Here is a 21,141-nt window from a genome sequence, read left to right as displayed (position 1 = left end):
CTTTGATTACTGCTCTGCACACTCTTGGCATTCTGTTGATGAGCTTCAAGAGGTAGTCACCTGAAATGGTTTTCACTTCACAGGTGTGCCCTCTCAGATTTAATAAGTGGGATTTCAAGCCTTATAAATGGGGTGGGACCATCAGTTGTGTTGTGCAGGGGGTGGACACAGTACACATATAGTCCTACTGAATAGACTGTTAGAATTTGTATTATGGCAAGAAAAAAGCAGCTAAGTAAAGAAATCGAGTGGCCATCATTGTCACAGTCTGTTGTTCAACCTGCCTGTTACTAACGTTCTCTCACCCTAAGAGGCGCTGGAGCTGCAGACCGGAGTGTTGACAGGTGTACGTCGTTGCTTCATCAGCTGGAGAACTATATGAGGATGGTTCGCTGGCTTTTCTACACCTGAGTGTTTTGCCTACCGTGGTAGTGTTTACCTGGCCACTATCTGCTGAATTCTGGAAGCTCCACTTGTTTTTTTGAGCCTTGATTAATTATCCGTCTTGTTTCCTTCGTCATAGGCTGTTCACGCCAAGCTGGGGTTTCCTCCTGAACCCACCTCCTGTCCAGACTGGAATCTGCTGCTGCCCTTGCGAGTCCTCCAGCTGGAAGCGCAACCTGTCCACCACTTTGTTAACTGGAACATCAGATCGCTCCAATCGTTTCCGTGCAGGCACTACCACAGACTTGAACCGGTTTCTCCCCCTGGCAGATCGATCGCCTTCCGGAAAGTGAGCATAGGTCTTTGCTTGAATATTCCAATCTGTTCCTCCACTCACCTCTGTTCTTCTTTTGCAGTCTGTCTCCTGATCGCTCTGCCCACCTCGTTCCTGAGTCGAAAAGAAATAAAAGAAAAACTTAATTTACTCTTCTCTGAGTGTCCTCTGTATGTGGGTCAAGTCGGCCTTAAAAACTATGACAATCGTTGCTTTAAGAAATGAAGGTCAGTCAGTCCGAACAATTGGGAAAACTTTGAAAGTGTCCCCAAGTGCAGTCACAAAAACCATCAAGCGCTACAAAGAAACTGGCTCACATGAGGACCGCCCCAGGAAAGGAAGACCAAGAGTCACCTCTGCTGCGGACGATAAGTTCATCCGAGTCACCAGCCTCAGAAATTGCAGGTTAACAGCAGCTTAGATTAGAGAACAGGTCAATGCCACACAGAGTTCTAGCAGCAGACACATCTCTAGAACAACTGTTAAGAGGAGACTGTGTGAATCAGGCCTTCATGGTAAAATAGCTGCTAGGAAACCACTGCTGAGGACAGGCAACAAGCAGAAGAGACTTGTTTGGGCTAAAGAACACAAGGAATGGACATTAGACCAGTGGAAATCTGTGCTTTGGTCTGATGAGTCCAAGTTTGAGATCTTTGGTTCCAACCTTTGTGTTCCAAGTCTTTGTGCGGCCCAGAAGAGGTGAAAGGATGGACTCTACATGCCTGGTTCCCACCGTGAAGCATGGAGGAGGAGGTGTGATGGTGTGGGGGTGCTTTGCTGGTGACACTGTTGGGGATTTATTCAAAATTGAAGGCATACTGAACCAGCATGGCTACCACAGCATCTTGCAGCAGCATGCTAGTCCATCCGGTTTGCGTTTAGTTGGACCATCATTTATTTTTCAACAGGACAATGACCCCAAACACACCTCCAGGCTGTGTAAGGACTATTTGACCAAGAAGGAGAGTGATGGGGTGCTGCGCCAGATGACCTGGCCTCCACAGTCACCGGACCTGAACCCAATCGAGATGGTTTGGGGTGAGCTGGACCGCAGAGTGAAGGCAAAAGGGCCAACAAGTGCTAAGCATCTCTGGGAACTCCTTCAAGACTGTTGGAAAACCATTTCAGGTGACTACCTCTTGAAGCTCATCAACAGACTGCCAAGAATGTGCAGAGCAGTAATCAAAGCAAAAGGTGGCTACTTTGAAGAACCTAGAATATAAGACATATTTTGAGTTGTTTCACACTTTTTTGTTCAGTATATAATTCCACTTTTGTTAATTCATAGTTTTGATGCCTTCAGTGTGAAGCTACAATATTCATAGTCATGAAAATAAATAAAACTCTTTGAATAAGAAGGTGTTTCCAAACTTTTGGTCTGTACTGTATATTCTAAAATGTGTGACTGCAAGACAAACTGTATTTTGCTACCTTCTGGTGGTCTTTAAGCTACAGCCATACATCCTGCACAAAATCTCATTCTTTTAATGGTGAAACATGTTACTCTTTATGTTAGCACAGAATGTATCTGCAGGGGTTGGACAATGAAACTGAAACACCTGGTTTTAGACCACAATAATTTATTAATATGGTGTAGGGCCTCCTTTTGCGGCCAATACAGCGTCAATTCGTCTTGGGAATGACATATACAAGTCCTGCACAGTGGTCAGAGGGATTTTAAGCCATTCTTCTTGCAGGATAGTGGTCAGGTCACTACGTGATACTGGTGGAGGAAAACGTTTCCTGACTCGCTCCTCCAAAACACCCCAAAGTGGCTCAATAATATTTATATCTGGTGACTGTGCAGGCCATGGGAGATGTTCAACTTCACTTTCATGTTCATCAAACCAATCTTTCACCAGTCTTGCTGTGTGTATTGGTGCATTGTCATCTTGATACATGGCACCGCCTTCAGGATACAATGTTTGAACCATTGGATGCACATGGTCCTCAAGAATGTAGTCCTTGGCCCATCTAGCACAAGTATTGGGCCAAGAGAATGCCATGATATGGCAGCCCAAACCATCACTGATCCACCCCCATGCTTCACTCTGGGCATGCAACAGTCTGGGTGGTACGCTTCTTTGAGGCTTCTCCACACCGTAACTCTCCTGGATGTGGGGAAAACAGTAAAGGTGGACTCATCAGAGAACAATACATGTTTTACATTGTCCACAGCCGAAGATTTGCACTCCTTGCACCATTGAAACCGACGTTTGGCATTGGCATGAGTGACCAAAGGTTGGCAATAACAGCCCGGCCGTGTATATTGACCCTGAGGAGCTCCCGACGGACAGTTCTGGTGGAAACAGGAGAGTTGAGGTGCACATTTAATTCTGCTGTGATTTGGGCAGCCATGGTTTTATGTTTTTTGGATACAATCCAGGTTAGCACCCAAACATCCCTTTCAGACAGCTTCTACTTGCGTCTACAGTTAATCCTGTTGGATGTGGTTCGTCCTTCTTGGTGGTTTGCTGACATTACCCTGGATACCGTGGCTCTTGATACATCACAAAGACTTGCTGTATATTTTGAGCAAAACTGTGCTCTTACCCTGCTAATTGAACCTTCACATTCTGCTCTTACTGGTGCAATGTGCAATCAATGAAGACTGGCTACCAGGCTGGTCCAATTTAGCCATGAAATCTCCCACACTAAAATGACAGGTGTAGACTGCCAAGTCTTTTCAGGTTTGCAGTTGTGCCATATTTTTTCCATTTTTGAATGATGGTGTGTGATGATCAAACCTAGGATACTGGTATACTACTTAGTCCTGCTCTAAACCTCTCCACATCTTTCTCCCTGACCTGTCTGCTGTGTTCCTTGGTCTTATTGATACTGTTTGTTCAGTAAAGTTCACTAACAAACCTCTGAGGCCTTCACAGAACAGTTGGAGTTGGAGCTTAAATTGCATACAGTCAGATCTTAGTTTACTAATAAGTAAAACGGAGATGATAACAAATGAACTGGATACTTTAAAAAAATTAATTCCTTAAAAATATTTGAAACCAATGTATCATTTCCCATCAACTCCACAAGTATGCAGTACTTTGTACAGCCTCATTTTTACATCACTAGCATGTTAAAGCACAGGAGAGGATAATAAGCAAAGGTTTTAAGGGTTAATACAGATCTAAAAACTGTAAACGTACACAAAAGCAGCTGATGTTTGAGCAGCAAATAAGCTCCTTCTTGCTTTTGTATATATGTGGAATTGTAATATTTAAAGTAACTGTCAGGATTGTACTTAAGTGGCTTCAGTAAATTAAAAAGTATAGTCAACATTAAGATGCATATACTGAGCTACTTTCATGAAAACATGCCACTCTAATAAGTATATGGTAAGAAATATGTTGTACTTTATTTAAAACAATTGGTTTTAATATGTTTAATGCTTACAGAAAGCCACCATGTTGATTATTCTAATAAAAACATGTTTCCTGACCTCTAGTGGTGAGAACAGTTAAACACATGTTTACATTTAACTGTGACATAATGCTTCACAAAATACCCTGTGCTTTTTGAACATCTTTAATAAAGACTACAGTATTCAAGCTCAACAATTAAAAATCAAAATAATCCTCTTCATCCAAATCTCCTACAGGGTGGTCTACCTCTGCTAATGATGAACAGTACAGGACCCTGAAACACCCAATGACAAAAGAGATTTAAAATACTACCTAAGAAATGCATGCTCACAGGACAGGTGTCCAATGTTGCTAATATCTTGTGCTGTGCAAATAATAGCTTTGTTTTCACCCCAGGGAGAGGAACAGCAGCACCAGTGAAGTGGTTAAACAGGTGGTGAGAAGAAACAGGAGGAGTCGGAGAAAGGAGTGAGGAGCAGCACTAGGCGTGACAAGTAACTTCCCTCCTGGGAGCAGAGACAGGTCAAATATCTCCTGCAGCTTTGTGTGGCCTACCACAAGCTGGGGGGTCACTTAAAGACACAGAGACAGAGAGAAGGAAAAAATATTTTTAAAAAGCATTGATGGGAGTGTTACTGTAGAAGAAAAGTTTAGATGTTTCAAAACTATATAAGCTGTTAAATCAAAAGTACTGATACCCCTAAAACATTTTCATATTTTGACACATTACAACCCCAAATATCAGTATATTCTATTGGTATTTTATTTGATAGACCAACATAAAGTACAACATAATAGTGAAGGAAGGAAAAATACAAAAAAATCTAAAAAGCAGGGTGCTATTGTTTAGCCCCCTTGCTTCTAACGCCCCCGAAAAAATCCAGACCCATTTTCTTTAGACATCACCTAATTAGTACTGCACAACAACAACCTGGCCTTTAGGGAAGAGTGGCAAGAAGAAAGCTGTTGTTGTAAAGCCATAGGAAGTCCTGTTTACATAAAGCACTATGACCAAATGGCTTAGATCAAACCACATTCATTGGTCAGAATGGTCCAGTCAAAGTTCAGAGCTAGATCCAATTCAGAATCTCAGGCAAGACTTTTAAATTGTGTTTTACAGCCTGGGCCCAAGTTTTAATGTACAACTTTTACTCTCAATTATAATATTTTCATGACACACACATGTAGGATCTTGAGGGTGGGCACGCTTAATGGACGGGCGGGCTGAGGCTGCTGGCGATGGTTGGATGGGCTTGGCGAGAACTTTCTCTGTCGTGTTTGTGGGGGGTGGTTGACGGTGGAGCTAAGCTGGTTGGTGTTTCTCCCTGGGTTGTCGTTGCAGTGACATTGACGTTGTGTGTTTGTGAGGCCTGGTCCTGGGTGTGTACCGGCGGCCGGGAATCTCTTCGGGGAGCGGGTGAGTTTCTCCCGTCTTGGTGTGGGGTCGGGGTTTCTGTTGTGAGTAGGGTGCTTGGTGGTGTCTGCTCTTTTTGCTCTGTGTGCTGTAGGGCGGAGACTGGGGTGGCGATGCACGGGACCATTGCCTTGCTGTCGCAGCGTGCTGTGGTGGAGGGCAGGATGCGGTGGATGTTCTTGGAGCAGGGCTGTGTGTGGAGCTTGCACTGTGTGGATAAGTCTTTATCGGCTTTTCAGGGGTGGAGCTCATCTGTGGGGGTGTGCCCCGGTGGGTAGGGGATTCATGGTATCTGGGTTTGGTCACATGTGTTTGATATCTGTGTCCTGGTTAAGAGTGGCCCTGTGGAGGAATTCATGTTTGGGTTCGTGGGGGTTGGGGGACTCATGGGGTTGAGATTGGAATTCATTGGGGGGTTGGGACTATTTCATCCTGGGACAGCTCTGATTGGGGGCTCATTTAAACCAGATATATATATACATATATAGCATTATAGTGTTTGCCGTAATGCTCCACTTGTGAAAGTAAATTTGATGGGCTTCTTCTTGGCACTCAGACAATTCTGAGTGCCACTCTGAGGGACAGGACACTTAAACAATAAACAAATGAATACATTTGTAGTTTACAGACACTCGCCATCCAGTCTGAGTGAGGTAGAGTTTGTTTTGGTCCCTAGTTGTGCAAAGCTGGTAGAGAGGTGCACTAAAAAACTTGCAGTGAGAGGCGGTTTTAAAAGGTATTGGTTCAGAGAAGGTGAATACAAATGGACACCACACTTTCACCATGTTTTTTTTTATTTCCAGTGAACTATTGTTCCCTATTTTGTGTTGGTCTGTTACTAAAATCCCAATAAAATACTACAAAATGTGAAAAAAAACTCATGGTATATATATATATATATATTATTTTTACAAGGTACAGTATGTATACAGTGTAGGCTTTGGATTTCTTAATCAAACGTTGGTGACAAAATGTTTTACATGTCTCAAATAACCGTAATGAAAAATTTCCCATGAATACACAAATATTTAGCAAAAATCTTCAGTCTAGCCGACTTTCTTTATATTTTCAATCTGAGGAGCCAGGCTTTCTTGTAATCCTAAAGTGATACTAATGTTAATGTCCTTAGACTTTCTGAAGGTGTACAGTATAAAGGATGTTCCTTAAACCTCATGCGATTCTTTCCAATACCTATGTACTTTTAGGTGAAGGTTTTTCAGTTTATTTAACCCCTTTACTCTGATAGAATAAACATCCAGACATGAAAAACTTCTATACTTAAAAGACATATCGGTGTTAGACTAACACACAATAGACAACTTAGCAAAGAACAAATTTCTAATAGGATCATTAGGTACTTTGTTAGAAGCAGATAGTTACACAGCCATAATTTATACCCATTTCTTCAGTTAAATCTTAGTAAAATAAAAAATAATACAGTTAGCAAGAAAAGAAAATATTAGATGTTAGGATTACCAAAGCACCATTAGTAAAAAATGTGACATTCAAGATGATCAACTGAAAGATGATACCTCTCGAGGTCTTTGCTTTTCTAAAGATATGACTTTAATATCCCATTCATCTGCTGTAGACTTGTTTTTATGCATGACACTTCTTCTTTTGCCCTCCATTTAAACACTTTCTAGTTGCGATGAATAAACAAATAATAAGTGAAACTGTAGGTAAAGTCCAAATAAGAACTTTTAAATATTGTCAGAAAACCTGAAAAACTACTGGACGTAAAACTTCAGCAAGCTGCTGTATTTCATATTCTGAATTTTGCACTTTATTCGTATTATTTTTTTACTATTATACATGATCAAAATATAGTGATGAAATCTACATTCATTTACCTAACTTCCCTTTAAACGGTCACATATACACCGTTTAATATAACAAGCCTCAGTTTGTATTTTGTCACTCAAACTGTGGCTGTTCTTGTTACCTGTGATGAAGTAGTAGAGCCTGACAATGGAGCGACTACCTGAGTAAATGTCACACTGGTAGGTGCCCTGATGCTGCAAGCTAGTTGATGGAATAGAGTAAAGCCTGTCCACTCCTGCAGTCACCTCCTTAAACTGGTCCATTTCCTGTGTTTTGACCTGTGGAGGAAGATATAACTGTACACTGTTTATCGACAGGAATTGCTTCTGCTAGTAAGATGCAAGAACAGATTTTGGTTGGACAAAAGGAAAATGCAAAAAAAAAAAAAAAATCTGTTTTGTAACATTTGTAGGGTGAGGTCAACAATCTACTTTAGACATAATTCAGATAACTTGGAGAAAAAATGGAAATGTCTTCCACTTCTAAAGCATACTTCCCGCTTGCTATGTTAAGCTTAATCCTTTTTAGCTGCAGATTCCTACATAAAAGACATGAAAGTGAAATGCGTCCTATAAGCAGTGGCTAAGGTTTTGAAACAACGGATCTCAGGCCACAAGTATGTAAAAATAACCCTCCCTGTAGTTTTAATAAGGATGAAATGCAAGAAAAAAGGATATCTTTGCTTCTCGTAATGTTTTTTTTTGTATGTTTCCTTTTTGCTATTTTCGCTAATTTGCAAACTCACATCTTTAAGTGTGTAATGTAAACCACTTTTCACCTTTTTATAGTGATTCAGCATCTATTTAATGCCATGTTTTGCATAGATTGCTGCCTTTTAAAGGATTTAAAAAAAACTCTGTTAGGGCTCTTTTATACTTCTGTTGGATCTTTGCCAAATGTGTTTCTTTCAAGCAACCCCCACATACAGTGAAGCCCGAAATTATTTATACCTCTTGCAGTATTAGATTTTGAATAATTTTGATGCATCTTGAACAATGTTAAAGGAGTTTCAATTATATATACAGGTCCTTCTCAAAATATTAGCATATTGTGATAAAGTTCATTATTTTCCATAATGTAATGATGAAAATTTCACATTCATATATTTTAGATTCATTGCACACTAACTGAAATATTTCAGGTCTTTTATTGTCTTAATACGGCTGATTTTGGCATACAGCTCATGAAAACCCAAAATTCCTATCTCACAAAATTAGCATATCATTAAAAGGGTCTCTAAACGAGCTATGAACCTAATCATCTGAATCAACGAGTTAACTCTAAACACCTGCAAAAGATTCCTGAGGCCTTTAAAACTCCCAGCCTGGTTCATCACTCAAAACCGCAATCATGGGTAAGACTGCCGACCTGACTGCTGTCCAGAAGGCCACTATTGACACCCTCAAGCAAGACGGTAAGACACAGAAAGAAATTTCTGAACGAATAGGCTGTTCCCAGAGTGCTGTATCAAGGCACCTCAGTGGGAAGTCTGTGGGAAGGAAAAAGTGTGGCAGAAAACGCTGCACAACGAGAAGAGGTGACCGGACCCTGAGGAAGATTGTGGAGAAGGGCCGATTCCAGACCTTGGGGGACCTGCGGAAGCAGTGGACTGAGTCTGGAGTAGAAACATCCAGAGCCACCGTGCACAGGCGTGTGCAGGAAATGGGCTACAGGTGCCGCATTCCCCAGACCTGGGCTACAGAGAAGCAGCACTGGACTGTTGCTCAGTGGTCCAAACTACTTTTTTAGGATGAAAGCAAATTCTGCATGTCATTTGGAAATCAAGGTGCCAGAGTCTGGAGGAAGACTGGGGAGAAGGAAATGCCAAAATGCCAGAAGTCCAGTGTCAAGTACCCACAGTCAGTGATGGTCTGGGGCGCCGTGTCAGCTGCTGGTGTTGGTCCACTGTGTTTTATCAAGGGCAGGGTCAATGCAGCTAGCTATCAGGAGATTTTGGAGCACTTCATGCTTCCATCTGCTGAAAAGCTTTATGGAGATGAAGATTTCATTTTTCAGCACGACCTGGCACCTCCTCACAGTGCCAAAACCATTGGTAAATGGTTTACTGACCATGGTATCACTGTGCTCAATTGGCCTGCCAACTCTCCTGACCTGAACCCCATAGAGAATCTGTGGGATATTGTGAAGAGAACGTTGAGAGACTCAAGACCCAACACTGGATGAGCTAAAGGCCGCTATCGAAGCATCCTGGGCCTCCATAAGACCTCAGCAGTGCCACAGGCTGATTGCCTCCATGCCACGCCGCATTGAAGCAGTCATTTCTGCCAAAGGATTCCCAACCAAGTATTGAGTGCATAACTGTACATGATTATTTGATGGTTGACGTTTTTTGTATTAAAAACACTTTTCTTTTATTGGTCGGATGAAATATGCTAATTTTGTGAGATAGGAATTTTGGGTTTTCATGAGCTGTATGCCAAAATCATCCGTATTAAGACAATAAAAGACCTGAAATATTTCAGTTAGTGTGCAATGAATCTAAAATATATGAATGTGAAATTTTCATCATTACATTATGGAAAATAATGAACTTTATCACAATATGCTAATATTTTGAGAAGGACCTGTATATATATATATATATATATATATATATATATATATATGCATACACTTTTCCTTTGTAAAGGTGGTATGTCAAATGTTCACCTTGTCAAAGTTTAAGGAAGAACCTTCAATTGTATTTTAGCACTCAACCTTCCTATAATTGCTAAGCGACATTCAGCATTTTTCCGCTTGTATTTTCGATGAGCTCCAAGTCTTTGCGGTTAGAAGGCCTCTTTGCCATCACCCTAATCTTTAGTATTCTCCACAGATTTTCTATCAGATTCAAGCCAGGACTCTGGCTGGGCTGCTCCAAAATGTTAATATTCCAGTCAGAAAAAACATGTAGAATTGAAATATTACTTTAAACCTAAATCTGCCAGGGGTATGAATAATTTTGTTTTGTAATGGCAGCAGGTAAACCGTGTCTTATTCCTTCGTAGTAATTCAGTATGATTTGTAGTATTATATGTTTATTTGTCACATTTTGAAAACATTTTCACCTATTGAATGAATTTTGTATCATTTAAGTATTATTTTATTTGTCGAGAAGTCTTTGCAAAACATGTTTCTTTTAAGAAATGTCTTCCTTTATGTCTATTTTATGTCATTTTGTTCCTCTTAGCTGGACCTTTAGTAGAATGTTGGACGAAGACCTAGAAGTTTCTATTTATAATCTATTTAAAATTTCATCTAAAGCTCATTAAGAAGTTGACCAAACCTTTTGTAAGTACAGTTATGGATCTATACAGATCAATGTATTTTGAGCATACCTCCTCTGCAAACCTCCAGATCACCTCAATATCATTCGGTAGGTCAAAAGGCACACCACACCACATTCGCGCCCCGCTGTTCTCCATTACTTCAATTTCTTCAACTGAAATAAACATATAGCCACCCACATGCACACAGACAGAGACACACACATACAGATAACATTCACATAGGGCAGCACTTGCAGTCTGAGCCTTCCTTAATGATAAAACTTAAACCTAGTCTCTGAGGAGTGCAGCAAAAGTGATGATATGCTAAACATTGGCTGAGCTGTACAGGGGTGATACGAACACTGCTGTGTGTGGGAGTCAGCTGTCACCCCGCATAAAGAAGTCATCGACTTAAAGAGAACCTCGAGGGCTCTGCGCAAAAAGATATAATATGTGGAAATAAAACCTTTCCACTGTCTCGTTTTCAAATCCTGACTTTTTTGCTAAGAGCATTTGAAGGTTCAAATGCAGAGCATTTCAGGGATCAGGACTTATATGAGGGAGAAAATATAGTTATTTAAGGATCTGTCAAGTCTGGATTAGTACATCTTCTTTAGCTGTGATGTAACAAAATCTGTCACCCACTGAGTTATGTTCTCACCTGGACAGTCGAGTGGGAATTCACAGGAGTCATACTGGCAGGTGATACAGTTGTACACAGCGCCTGCACTTTGAAAACCTGATAGGAGCATGAAACTAGCATTAAAGGGATGGTTTGGGATTTTTAAAGTGAGGTTCTATTAAAAGGTTCTAAACAGGTACTATCTTAAACCTGGAGGAGATAAATCCCTTGATGTGTCTTTTTAGGATAAATTCAGATTGTCTAAAGTCAAGTGGTATGAGACAAGTCAAAACAAAAAAATATCAAAGGGGTTTATGCAAATGCAATTTTATGAAGCTATAAACCACTATCAGGTTTGCTTGAACTGATTATTTACACTAAAGGTAATGAATATTTACAGAGGAAATAGAAGACGGAAGCAATGCGCCACCAATGATCTTCCTGTGTGAAACATGGACTGAGAACGGAATACGCAACAGCCTTTTTCAATCAGACTAACTCTTTGATATAAAATTAAAGCAAAAATATAATAGTGATCAAGTTAAATGCAGTTTTATCAATTTTTAAACTCCCTTAGTTTATGTTTCACTAAGGAAGATCATTGGTTAGGCATTGCCTCCTACTACCATATCCAGCGTAAATAATCATTCGCTTCAGAGGAAAACCACCTAATGTGAATAAAAAAACAATTTAAACATTCATAAAACAGCATTCATATAAACCAATATGACACTTTTGAGACGGAGTTACTGTGAGATGGTGGATGTTCGCTTTTGCTCTTGATCCCTCTCTAACTAGTCATCCTCCAGAACCACCCAATTTGGTTGATAACACTAGATTACAAAAGCTTTCAAGATCTCACTGCAACTTTACAAATCCATTGTGTGCCAGCATTTTGAGTAAAAGGTGACAGTTTGAAAGATACAGTAAAAACTATATATACACTGAAATTAACATCTGACTTTAGCTTCCTATCCACTACTTGACAGTTTAAATGAGTCTGGTCAAGAGTGGGTCGTTTTTAGTTCGAAATATGAAATACATTGACTAATCAAACCAGAAAGGATATTTATACTCTAAACAGAGATTATTTAAATCATAGTTTGAGACTCATGAAACCCCGTCCCTCATTTTGTGAGAAAGGAAATACTTATTATCTTGTTTGGTAGGGAATGCTTTAGCATTCACAGCCTTGGCATTAAAACCCCAGCTTGAGAACAAGACACATTGTCTGTGGAATATTCTACACTGATTACAGATTCTTTAAAACTCAGTTTGTGAAATCTTGATACTATTTGTAAAAAAAAAAAACGTTCTGACATCGCTTAAAATCTAGCAACCGTTTAACAAAACCACTCTTCAAATATTCAGAACTACAGTCCCTTTCAAAAGTATTGAAGTAGAACATTTTCACATATTGTCACAGGACATCTACATACTATAGTGCATTTTAAGTTGATTTTGTGTGACAAACGAACTCTAAGTAATGCATAATTGTAAAGAGGAAGGAAAATCAAACATGTTTTTTTTCTCTTTTAAATTCTCTCCTCGCCTGGACTGTTAGTCTGTTAGTCTTTTTCCATTTTCAGATGATGGATTGAGCTTAAGATATTTTTTGTCTAACTTTGCTTTAAACGTCTTCAAAACTTTAGCCTTGACCTGTCTGGTGTGCTCCTTGTTCTATATAATGCTGTTTGTTCAAAAACGTTTCCTTTCACTGTACAATTATGATCTGCGTTGTGTTGGTTTGTCACAAAAACTAATAATAAATCATGAAGTTTGTGGCTGTCATGAGACAAAATATGAAAACTGTACAAGGTCTTTTGAAAGGCACTGCATCCATTTAAAAAAGGGGAAAGATTTTATTTAAACAGGCTGAGTTTATTAAAGAGACAAAAGAAGGAACGACACTCACCGCATGGAGGAAAACACCCAGAAACTGTGGAAAGAATGAAAGATTTTACTTCACTCATGATGAGATTTACTGCATGTGCAATTGTGCTTCCACAGTTATTTAAAGCCTGTAATGATGTAACTAGATTATCACAGAAAGATTAAAGAGATCAGAGGGAGTGGTGATGATACGATGTGTGCCTTACTTTAGATGAAAAGATGAAGGAAATGAGTAAGAGACCATGTCTCACCTCTAGGCAGTTTGGAGGCAGCTGCAATGAAATTGTCTGCTGCTGTCTGCAACCTGCTCTCGTACACGCTGTCTGATAGATGGAGGAGGAGGAGGAAGACAGGAGATATTTGGCTCAAAACATCTAGGTGAATTGTATGCTTTAGGGCATCATTTCTGAAACCTCTCATTTCTGGACCTCACTTAACATCTCATTCGCTGTCTACTGGAGCAGATGTTTTAGTTACCCATATTCAGCTTTTTGTCAAACTCCTCCACCAAGGGGAGGATCACTGCATCTAGGATCTCCTTCAGCTTGATGTCAAAGCCTTTACCTGGAAAAGGGAAACATCACATATTTGCTTTGATCGAATTAAATAACAAATAGACTACTTGCCTCCTACCCACTCTTGCAGCGTGTATCACGCCCTCATTCGTATTGAATATACGGTCCAGTCTCCTGAAGCACCGGTCCACACTTCTGACGTTTCCTTTTGTCATAACATGACCCCAGCACAGCCGAAGACTGTCTTGTACGTTAACGAAGCACACATAGCAGCTTAGTAAGGGGCAAATTAGCACACTAAGACTTGCAAGCCACAAAGTAGCTGTGTACATTTTCAACAGGAGCTCCAAACTCAACTAAATGTTTGTTTTTATTCAAATCCAACTCCCACGGTGACTACACAAGAAGAAATTCTAATTCTTCAAGTTGCAACGATAACTTGGAAGCCTTGAACACAAATTTTACACACATCCAAATGATCATGATCATGTGGGGTTAGTGCTTGGGTCTCAGAGCAGACAGTACCTTCTGTACTTCCCTCCATTCTATTGTCTCTGGTTCCCATTTCCTGCTGCCTCAATGCACCAGTTTTACTGCAGAGCACAGAGATGGCGTGAGCCGAGGAGGGAGGTGGCGCAGATGTGGGGGAGAGGGGCAGATAAAAAGGGAGTTAAATGCTTACGAATGTGTCAGGACAAAGCAAGAAGGGTATCAGCAAGAAAATTCAAGTAAAATTTACAATTTTAAATAAACCAAAGAGTTGTGAAAACTGCCAGATGGAAAGTAGGAGCCAGTTAGTTAAAAATAAAGAACAAAAGGGAAGCAAAATTAATTGATGAGATGAACATTGCACGTCTTTCTTGATAAATTTCACAGTTTTAAAGGGAAAATAAACTGAAGTGTTGAATCAAAGGGAGACGACAGGATGGAGGTAAGAGCGGACGCGCAGGTGACAGACAGAAATAAACGAAGAGGGAGTAGGACTACAAATCAACTCGAATGCCTCATCACATCCTGTATCCCCCACTCGCCTCCTCATCCCTCCACAACCCCATCCTTCTTCTCCCCGATCCCTCGCTCCTGGTGTATCTCCATGGCAACCAGACAGGGTGCCTAATACATGAACTTAATATATTTCCAGTGGCAGGGTGAGCTGGGTACTAATGCATTCATCTGTCTCAGAACAGACAGGCCAATCAATATCAGGCAAGAGAGTTCTCCAGGACCGCCAAAGTCTGATTGTTAGTCAGATGGCTGAACATGGAAAATCCCAAATAAACTAGTGTGTGTGTGTCTTTGTTGTTGTGCCTGTAGGCTTTTGTCTGACATTTTGCTAATCCTTCTCACTCAGAGGTTTCTAACAGGACATTTTCAAATTTTCTGGAAAAAACTTTTCAGAAATGGATCTGCTGACCACCAGTTAGAGCCAAAAACAGTAGATTTCTGGTCTGGTTTTGTTCCTAATGTGACAACAATCTTGTGTATTCTCCATATGTCTGAACAAATGAGTACAACTCCAAAATAAAAACAAATGTGTCCTCTAATGATAAAATCCAAACCGGCTAATAGTTTCTAAAATCATGTGGAGGAATGTCTTATGGTCTAATGAAACCAACATTAATGTTTGCGGCACAATAGCAAAAGGTTAACTCTTAACATTTTCAAACATGAAACACGGTGGCCGCAGATCTGGGGTTGCTTTTTTTCAGATGCAACAAAAATTTTTAAAAGTGTGTTGAATTACCTCATTATCTTATTAGTTTTGACCCAAAACCTTCAGGTGTCTGATAGGAAGCTGAAGAAAGATTTTGTCTTTCAGAATTAAAAAAGTGCCCATAATAATAATAAAATAAAAAAAACATATTCAAGAGAAGAAAATTAGAGTGCTGGACTGACCTAGCCAAAGTTAAAAACCAAATTTGGCAAAAAATTTAAAGGGTCACCTGAAAATGTCTTGGATCTGATCCATTTTAGGAGCTTTTGCAAGGAATTGTCAAGATACTGATACTGTACTCCCAAAGAAGGCTGAATATGAAAATTAAATCAAATCGTGCTTTGACAAAGTTTTTATTTATCAGTAAGCACACTTCTGCAATCCTGTCACCTTTTTTATGTTATTTTTCCTTCAGGCAGTTTATTTTGCAGATAAATTTATAGGATGCATCACGATATATTTGGAAAAAAAAGCTATGCAATAATTTATGATGGTTTTATTTATTTTTTGGCACTACGGCAATGGTGTATACACTTTCAAAATCCATTGTCGATACTATGATGCATTTACAGACCGCAAAGGGGCATCACTCCTTAGCTTTGATGCATTTATAGAATAGGGGAAGAAAAATCCATTTGACCTGCTGCTTGCAGATCAGAGCCGATCAAGAGAAATCTCTCCAACTGATTAGATCATCTCTAATAACTTATATGCCGATTTATAGGTTTTCTTGGCTCTTTTTAGGTGTTTTTCCAAGAGATGTTTTGTGAATAACTTATTGGCACACATGTACACAAATACCTTAAGTTGATATTTTATTAACACATAAAGAAAAATAAGAACAACTTCTCCAGCCAGAAGAAAAACTTGAGTTTCATCTCCAAAGTCGACATATATGACGGGGTCACAACCCTCGGCTGTCTTCCTATTGGCCCCCAATCGGAGGAGAATAACACAAAGGCAGCCAATAGGGTTGGTCCCCTGAGAGAATCTGAGGCAGCGGGAGACATGGTAGCCCTCTTCTTGCACAGACCAAAAAGCCTTGATTGTAACATGACAGGTGGTAAAACAGTCTAAGGAGTCACGCTGCTATAAAGCAACATTACACAAACTGTGATACTGCACTATCTGACACTTCCTTATGGCTTTGGAGATTACTTTTTCAGGGAGAAGAGAAAATATGATGAGAGTGTAAAATATTTCCAAATTTCTCAAAACGATGAAACTGAATGCAGCCCTGTTCCCGAGGACCTCACCTGTGACCTGCTTCGACCTCACAGGTTAAGGGTCTCAGGGACAGAGGGGCATACTGTAAAATGAAAACACACTGAGAGGTTTTAAAACACAGCAGCTTTTTGAGAAAAAAAACCTAAACCCAGGCGACGAATTGAAACGTGTTAATGGAAAGAGCCACAGAGCCGCAGCACCGAGACAAAGACATGACCTCATCTGACATTTGGATTCTGCTGCGGCATGGGCCTGGTTTCCTGCTTTGCTGCGGATCAGAAACGAGCCCAAACGGTTCAGTTAAAGCAGAACTGCTGCATAAACACCGACATTACCTCTTCCACGATAATCATTTGTTTTGCAGTGCAGCAAAAGCAGATGTGAAGCCCATTTTTCAAAGAAGGGCGACACACAATTTCTTCAATGAATCAATTAAATCCATTGCAAAGGAATTAATTAAATAGACACAATTAGCTTTAAAGTGTTGGTAAATGTAATGCGCATCTGGAGCATGATTTATTGAGCGAACTCAACTGTCTAATAGGTTTTTTGAGCTAAGGAAGTTGTTTAAAATGTAAGAAACATAACCAGACTAAGTACAGGCTAAGACACAAAACATAAAGAAAGACGATACATGTTATAATATTAATCATAATCACAAGACTTACATATTTAAAAGATACAAAATTAATCACCATTACATGTCACCTACTGTATAAAGATGCATTTCCAGCTGTTCCTTGTAAGCATACTTAAAGCTTCACAGTGCACAGGAAACTTAAAAACATAGGGTCTACATGCATGCATCCTGAGATACTTTAAGTTGCAATTGTATCTTTATAGTTTATAGCAGATTAATCTTTAAGACGGGACCAGAAGTTCATATGAAACTACAGCTGAATAAAATAAGAATGGCCATAGTTAGATATTCTCCTATGAAAAAAACAAAAAAAGATTATCACACTGACTTCTTATTCCATGTTAAAATCATTTTGTCAGTTTTCATTGATGAAAGAAAGACAGTTCATGGGCAGAAACATTAGAAGGTGATGCCACCCACTGGTAGACAGACAGAAGCACATGGATGGACTGATGAGGACTGCATATGTTCAAAACTGGGAAAAACGCAAACAAAATCTGTACTTTTCTTGGCAAATCTGTTAAGTAACCAATCTTTTTTATTAGTTTTTTTTTTTTTTTTTTACATTTTACACAAATACCTAATAAAAATCAGGATTTAGCAGTGTCATATTCTGCATCAAATCAAACTACTGTACATGACATAGTTTATTAAACGATTTTACTTCATAAGCTTGCAGGCCAAATTTAGATATGCATAGGTGTTATCTCGCACACTGCCTTTGTTAATGTTGCACGCGAGTAATACAGCAGCTGCATGGAGCAGACCATAGGGGATAGACTACATTTGCAACAATTGCACTGATGCATATACCTTCTCTTTTAAATAATGGTGATTCATATCATCAAGGAAAATAGAAAGTACAAAGATTAGCATAAAAAAGAGTGAAGTTTCTGCAGTGACTCCATGAACACATACTACAGTGACAGCTGCCAGCATTATAATATTAAAGATGTTTTATTAATGCAAGGTCATTTGTGTTTAGAAAACAGGTGCAAAGTAAGCTTAAAAGAGACAGAACCTCACCCCATGCAGCCTGGACACTCTATAATTACTGACGAAGGCTGAATTGCAAAAAAATACCACATGCATATACTTACAGGAGTAAATGTTGAATAACATTATTTGTTTAATTAATGTCAGTGGCTTTATATACATTAGTGCTGAAAAAAGTTGCAGATGACAATGCAGAAATAGAGATCTGATTATCTGCGTTAACATCCTGAATGAGAATGTATAACGCAAATAAAACAGGTATTCACCTCAGAGTCAGCCTCTTCTTTTCAGTTCTCTCCCAGCCAGAATGATTATGTTTCTCCTCTCAGCTCCCTCCCTCTCTCTCCCATTCTCTCCCTCTCCCCTTGATGGTCTCTGCCGGGGCCAGACAGGGAGCCCAGCAGCAGGTGGGTTACAGACAATAGTATTGATTCCATTATTCTGCTCCATACCTACCTGACAACATCTACGCGACGTTTCACCTTTTGTCTCCGCAGGGCTGCTGTCACCAAATGTGTCTGCCTGCAAATGGGGAAAAAATTAAAAGAGAGAGAAAGAGGGTGTGGGGGTAGGCTTGCTCAGTTGTGTGCTTGTGAAAGCACACATGTTCCTTCCTTTCTTTCTCCCTCTTCTTCACTATCTAGTCACCATCCTTCCATCTCCCCTCTTTTTACCTCCTTCATGTCCCTGCAGCCCGAGTACACCCTCCTCCAACCCCCTAGAAAGCACACACAGAGACAGACACTCCAGTCTGTGAGCTGTGTTTGTAAAAGTGCGAGAGATTGAAAGAGAGAGTGCAGTGAGTGCATGTGTGTGCGCTTGTAAGTGTGCGACTATGAAAGAGGGGCATGTGTGTGTGGAGGGGGGGAGCAGGGGAGGGAAGTGGGGATGAGCAGAGAGGCTACAGCACAGAATGAGGATGGAGGGGGAGGGTCAGAATCTGTAATAGGATGTGAATTGAGGGAAAATATGAAGCCCGGGAGTCTCATGAACCTGAGAGGCTGACATTACTGCCTCCTTTCCATGTGTACACCAATCACACCGTCATCAAATTGATTACGGGATTTATGGTGCAGCTCCAGCACCGCGGCAAATTGCAGCTGGAGTGACATCAAACACATTAAATAAACTCATCATGGCAAGCTTTGCCAATTAGAAAATGTGTCTTAATCACACCGCTTGTCATCAGAGGTGAGACGAAACACAATAAATCCTGTTCAAAGAGGCCTATGACTTTTTACCAAACCCTGGATGCACAACCTCTCTTTGTGTTGCACACACACACAAAGAAATTGCAACACTTTTTGTTTTCCATATTTAATGTTTCTAATACTTGCTGCTCAATCTGTCCACATGTCCAAAGGCGGTGTGATTCCAATATCGGTGCGGATGGAGAGCCACCCTTGTGTTTGCTGGATAACAGAATCATACAGCCTCGAGGGGGGATTCAGAAATGAAAGTAAATCTAATTTGGACCCACTGATTGGCTGTCTGTTGAGCGAGCTGGAGCGTAAACACTACAGCTGATGGGTAAGCATCATTAATGGCCCTAAAGTGTTCTGACTGTGTTGTATGACAGAGCGCAGTGCTGACATCTCACACGTTCAGAGCAAATTACGAAGGACAGACGAATAATTGCCTTAAAATGGGAGAAGGCATGACCTGTGATTTGATGGAGAGCTGTTAACACTCAAGCTAATAAAGGCAATTAAAAAAAGGCTATCAGATTTTTTAAATTATGTGCTCAATTATGTTACTCCCAAATATTTCAAATATATGGGGAGATATGCACATTAACTTTATGGACAATTTGGAGAACTTTAAGAATAAGTTCAGACAGATATTCACAGAAAATATCATATAGAAATATGTACAGTGCCTTCTAGTTTTACACATCTTGTTGCAACCCTAAACTTCCATCTATTCTATTGGGTTTATTTATGATGTGCCAACATCAAGTAACTTAATTAAAAATACTCCAGTTCTATGAAAGCTTGAGAGATTTGTTAGAGAACATTAGTCAACAAACATGAAGTTTAAAGAACACAGCAGGTAGGTCAGGGATAAAGTAGTTGAGAAGTTTAAATGAGGGTTAGCTAATAAAACAATGTTCCAAGCTTTGAACATCTACTGTTCAATCCATCATCTGAAAATGGAAAGAGTCTCGAACAACTGCATATCTACCAATATTTGGCCGTCCACCAAAACTGACAAGCTGGACAAGCAGAGTATAAATCAGAGAAGCAGTCAAGAGGCCCATGCTCACTCTGGAGGAGTTTTAGAGAGATCCGAAGCTTATGTGACCTTAGCCATCGTTGACAGAAAGCCATCAGGACTTCTGTTTAAATTTTGCCCCAAGCCATGTACAGGACATGACAAAGATGTGGGCGAAGGTTCTCTGGTGAAGTAAGACCAAAACTACATTCTTTGTCCCGTATGTAAAATGCTGTGTGTGGAGGAAAACTAACACCCTGAATACACCATCCCAACACTAAAACATGGTGGTGTCAGCGTCATGCTATGGGGGCTGATTTTCTTCAAAAGGCAAAGCAAGGCTAGAAATAGGGATGGAGCTAAATAAATGCAATCCCTGAAGAAGATCTGCAGCATACTTGAGACTGGGAGAAATGTACAAATTCCTGTAAAAATACAGCAAGAGCTACAAATAAACGGTTCATATCAGAGCATGCTCATGTGCTAGAATGGCCTAGACAAGGTTCAGACTTTAAGTCAAATTGATAATCTGTGCCAAGACTTGTACTACTTTGCAAAAATGTTTACTCTCTGTATGTGTAAAGCTAGTAGACATACAGCACTTCAAATGACTTGCAGTCGTGACTGAAACAAAAGTTAGGTCGACAATGTATTCACTCAAGGCTCTGAATGCAAAGGCACACAACATTTTTAGATTTTATTCGTGAAACAAATGATGACCATGTAT

General features: G+C 40.0%; 1 protein-coding gene across 7 annotated transcripts in view; it reads right to left on the bottom strand.

The window, feature by feature from the left end:
* Positions 1 to 419: 419 nt before the first annotated feature.
* The window catches only part of spaca6 (sperm acrosome associated 6), a 49,697-nt gene continuing 28,975 nt past the window's right edge, over positions 420 to 21,141 (bottom strand). Inside the window, exons 1-10 of one of the 7 annotated variants that reach the window (XM_047359790.1) lie at positions 14,149 to 14,182; positions 13,742 to 13,867; positions 13,586 to 13,672; positions 13,360 to 13,431; positions 13,131 to 13,154; positions 11,255 to 11,332; positions 10,663 to 10,766; positions 7,446 to 7,602; positions 4,478 to 4,658; positions 4,054 to 4,360 (exon numbers count right to left, since the gene is read on the bottom strand). In XM_047359790.1, the coding sequence (XP_047215746.1) occupies positions 4,282 to 4,360; positions 4,478 to 4,658; positions 7,446 to 7,602; positions 10,663 to 10,766; positions 11,255 to 11,332; positions 13,131 to 13,154; positions 13,360 to 13,431; positions 13,586 to 13,672; positions 13,742 to 13,867; positions 14,149 to 14,167 (927 nt within the window). In that variant the 5' untranslated portion in view covers positions 14,168 to 14,182 and the 3' untranslated portion in view covers positions 4,054 to 4,281. Of the gene's footprint in view, positions 833 to 4,053; positions 4,361 to 4,477; positions 4,659 to 7,445; positions 7,603 to 10,662; positions 10,767 to 11,254; positions 11,333 to 13,130; positions 13,155 to 13,359; positions 13,432 to 13,585; positions 13,673 to 13,741; positions 14,115 to 14,148; positions 14,183 to 21,141 lie in introns of those variants that run through there. The other 6 variants (XM_047359778.1, XM_047359799.1, XM_047359784.1 and 3 more) reach the window with 6 other exon arrangements.

Source organism: Girardinichthys multiradiatus, chromosome 3 (assembly GCF_021462225.1).
Source record: "Girardinichthys multiradiatus isolate DD_20200921_A chromosome 3, DD_fGirMul_XY1, whole genome shotgun sequence".
NCBI classification, from domain to species: Eukaryota; Metazoa; Chordata; class Actinopteri; order Cyprinodontiformes; family Goodeidae; genus Girardinichthys; species Girardinichthys multiradiatus.
This window is presented reverse-complemented; position numbering and strand designations above follow the sequence as displayed.